Raw genomic sequence first — 2,776 nt, forward strand, 5'->3', positions numbered from 1 at the left:
TCTTGAAGTTGCTCCTCCTCAACCTGGAAAGATGACAACAAATACTTAAGTCTGATGAGAGTTTAAATAAGATAGTAAATGAGCGATGTACAGAAACAAAGACTTAAAAAGGTAAGACTTAAGTTTTAAGTCTTTCCATAGACAATAGCGACAGTACAGCAAAAGTGATGAATCCACATACAATGTTTACAACATACAAATACATATTTTTACAGAACTGCGCTTTTTAAATTTTACAACATACAACGTCTGGTCTCTTCTCACTGCAAAGCTCCTCTTTGACCTCCTCTTGACCCTCTCCCTGACTCACTGAAGGGGAACAACCTGGAAAACAATAAATGTACAATACATAATAGTACATAATACTTCCCCCCCAAATCAGAATTTTGTGATGTTTTGTCTCTACAATAAGTATCTAGGCCATACGTTGCGTGTTGCGTTTTAAATACAGTCTGCAATAATCCCACAATAATATAGATGCATGCTCTCTCACCACTTTCTTTTTCAGGTTGTTCACTTTGCTTCTGTTGACTGTTGTCCTCCCTTACAGCCTCTTCGGCCTGGGTTTCCTGTAGAATTATAATTTGAATACACATCGAGACACATACATTAAGAAGTGAATACAGACTTAGATGGAAGAATTGCAGAAAATATTTTAATTCACAAATCTCACCTTCACAGACTCCTCCATTTCCTCTGACCTCTTCCTTTTCACTGCTGGTTTACCTGGAATGGAAATATGATGATGGTCAAAATTGATAAAAATGTATCATATCTTTTACATCCAGGGAACAGCCAGAAAATATTTTGTAAACTTTAACTCGTAGCAAAGCCGCCAGCCATCCCTCTTGTCAGCCATCATTGCCAAATTACTCATTCATACCATTTTACAGCTCGTTAACAATAAAAATTGTTTAACTCACAACAGCGTGCTATGAAATACACAAATTAGCGGTTGATGTTTGGCTCAAGTATTCTTTGAGTGGGTAATGCTCTGGCAGACATAACCACACCTCAACTTCAAGTAACATTATTTGCCATGTATAGTTTGACAAGCGAGACAATAGGCCCAGATATTTCAGCCATTTAAAGAAAAAGATGACATAAGAAATAAATGCCTTTTGTTAAAAACAAACGTACATGTGTCAGTGGTCTCTTTGGAGTTGGAGCTTCCTGCAGCTTCAGCGTCTTCTGGAACAGGGGATGGCAGATTGACTTGACTTCCTCGCCGTCCAGTTTTTTTTGGTCCACTTTCCTCTTCAGTTCCCTACAGATTTAAAAAAAACAAAACAAAACAGTGAAATGCACTCAATGCTCATGTCCTCTACAAAGTATTAGTCCTTGTTGTCTGCTGACAGGCTTCATCATGTGAAGTGACAAAGTCACATGTACAGAAATTCTCTGTACTCATAAACCTGGTAATGTTGAGTAATGTGAAGTATCTAACATTTATGTACATGTTTGTTTACGTACCTCTTCTCTCTCAGCTGGTTTTGCTAATGAAGTTTTATCTGTGCTCTCCTTGTCGTTATTTTCATCCTTTTTCTGATCATCTGAGGTAAAAAATAAAATAAAATGCAACGTCACAACTATTTTTCTAGAAGCTGCAACACTCATCAACCTACTCTGTCCTTTTGGCTAGATAACTTGTTAATTATAGTACAATAAAAGTGAAATCTTTTAAGACTTTGTTACAATAAAATCTTCAACATATTGTAAACAAAGGAATAACGTCTCTAATAATCATAGTCAAAATATTTGACAAATTAATTGCAGTCTCAATATTTCCTACAGTGTTCCTCAACTATTCTATTCAAATTCTATTTCAAACATTCAATTCCATTTTTCATAACCTAATATCTTGAATTGATTTTAATATATGTGGCTTGTGCACAACATAATATGACTAATAGCAGGACAACAATGATGAACAGTATAACTAATAGGCCTAAATAATCATCTATACTATATAAACCTCAGCAAATCCCACATTTTTCATAATTTGAAGATTTTCAAAACTTATTTCAGACTTGAACAACATCCGTGTTGGCTAACTTTAAGTGATAATCTTACCAGCAGTGGTTTCTTTGGCTGCAGCTCTTTCCCTGAGACTCGGAGTCTCTTCCAGTTTCTCAGGTTCTTGAGGTTGGTCCCTCTCCCCCTCCTCTGTTTTAGATGATCGACCCCTGCGTGGTGTTTTGACTTCCACAACCTTCTCCTGATCCGTTTCCTCAAGATAAAAAAATAAATAAATAAAAGAGTCTATGAGAAAATAAATTATGAGCAAACACATACAGATCTCTAATAAAAACATTGTTTTTTTTATGCATGATTGTCATTTCCACAGTGTTGTTTGTGTTTATAAAATGGTTTTAAAAGCCAAAACAAGAACACTCAAGCAACAATTTTGCATTCAACAACATGTTTATATGTGATAGAAGTGATATTATATTTTAAAAAAGCCTATATTTACCTCAGCAGACGGTTGCTCTTTACTTTCCTTTTCTTTCTTCTCATCACCTGATCAGTTACGAGAACACAAGTGAACACATTGTTTTATAAAATGTATAATAATTTTTCAAAACTCATTCCAAAAGGCAGATAAGATGCTGGAGAGGAGCTGTTTGGTGGAATCAGTTCATCCATAAATGGTTGATGTGTTAATGTGTGTTCAATTTGAAATTTCATAAATCTAAAACTGTTGTCACAAACTTGGACAATCTTTGAATCTTGAAATTTGCAGTGGAAAGAAAATTTGAGCTACTGTACCAGATTC

General features: G+C 35.2%; 1 protein-coding gene and 1 long non-coding RNA gene across 3 annotated transcripts in view; one reads left to right on the plus strand and one right to left on the minus strand.

Annotated features, from left to right (window-relative positions):
* LOC123957144 overlaps window positions 1-2,776 on the plus strand; it is a 46,880-nt gene that overhangs the window by 34,921 nt on the left and 9,183 nt on the right. The window lies entirely within an intron of this gene.
* bod1l1 (biorientation of chromosomes in cell division 1-like 1) overlaps window positions 1-2,776 on the minus strand; it is a 19,373-nt gene that overhangs the window by 4,844 nt on the left and 11,753 nt on the right. For both annotated transcript variants that reach the window (XM_046029734.1, XM_046029733.1), the window contains exons 22-26: window positions 1,474-1,553; window positions 1,141-1,267; window positions 674-726; window positions 494-569; window positions 245-324 (exon numbers count right to left, since the gene is read on the minus strand). In XM_046029734.1, the coding sequence (XP_045885690.1) occupies window positions 245-324; window positions 494-569; window positions 674-726; window positions 1,141-1,267; window positions 1,474-1,553 (416 nt within the window). The remainder of the gene's footprint in view (window positions 1-244; window positions 325-493; window positions 570-673; window positions 727-1,140; window positions 1,268-1,473; window positions 1,554-2,776) is intronic.

This window comes from Micropterus dolomieu, linkage group LG19 (genome assembly GCF_021292245.1).
Source record: "Micropterus dolomieu isolate WLL.071019.BEF.003 ecotype Adirondacks linkage group LG19, ASM2129224v1, whole genome shotgun sequence".
NCBI classification, from domain to species: Eukaryota; Metazoa; Chordata; class Actinopteri; order Centrarchiformes; family Centrarchidae; genus Micropterus; species Micropterus dolomieu.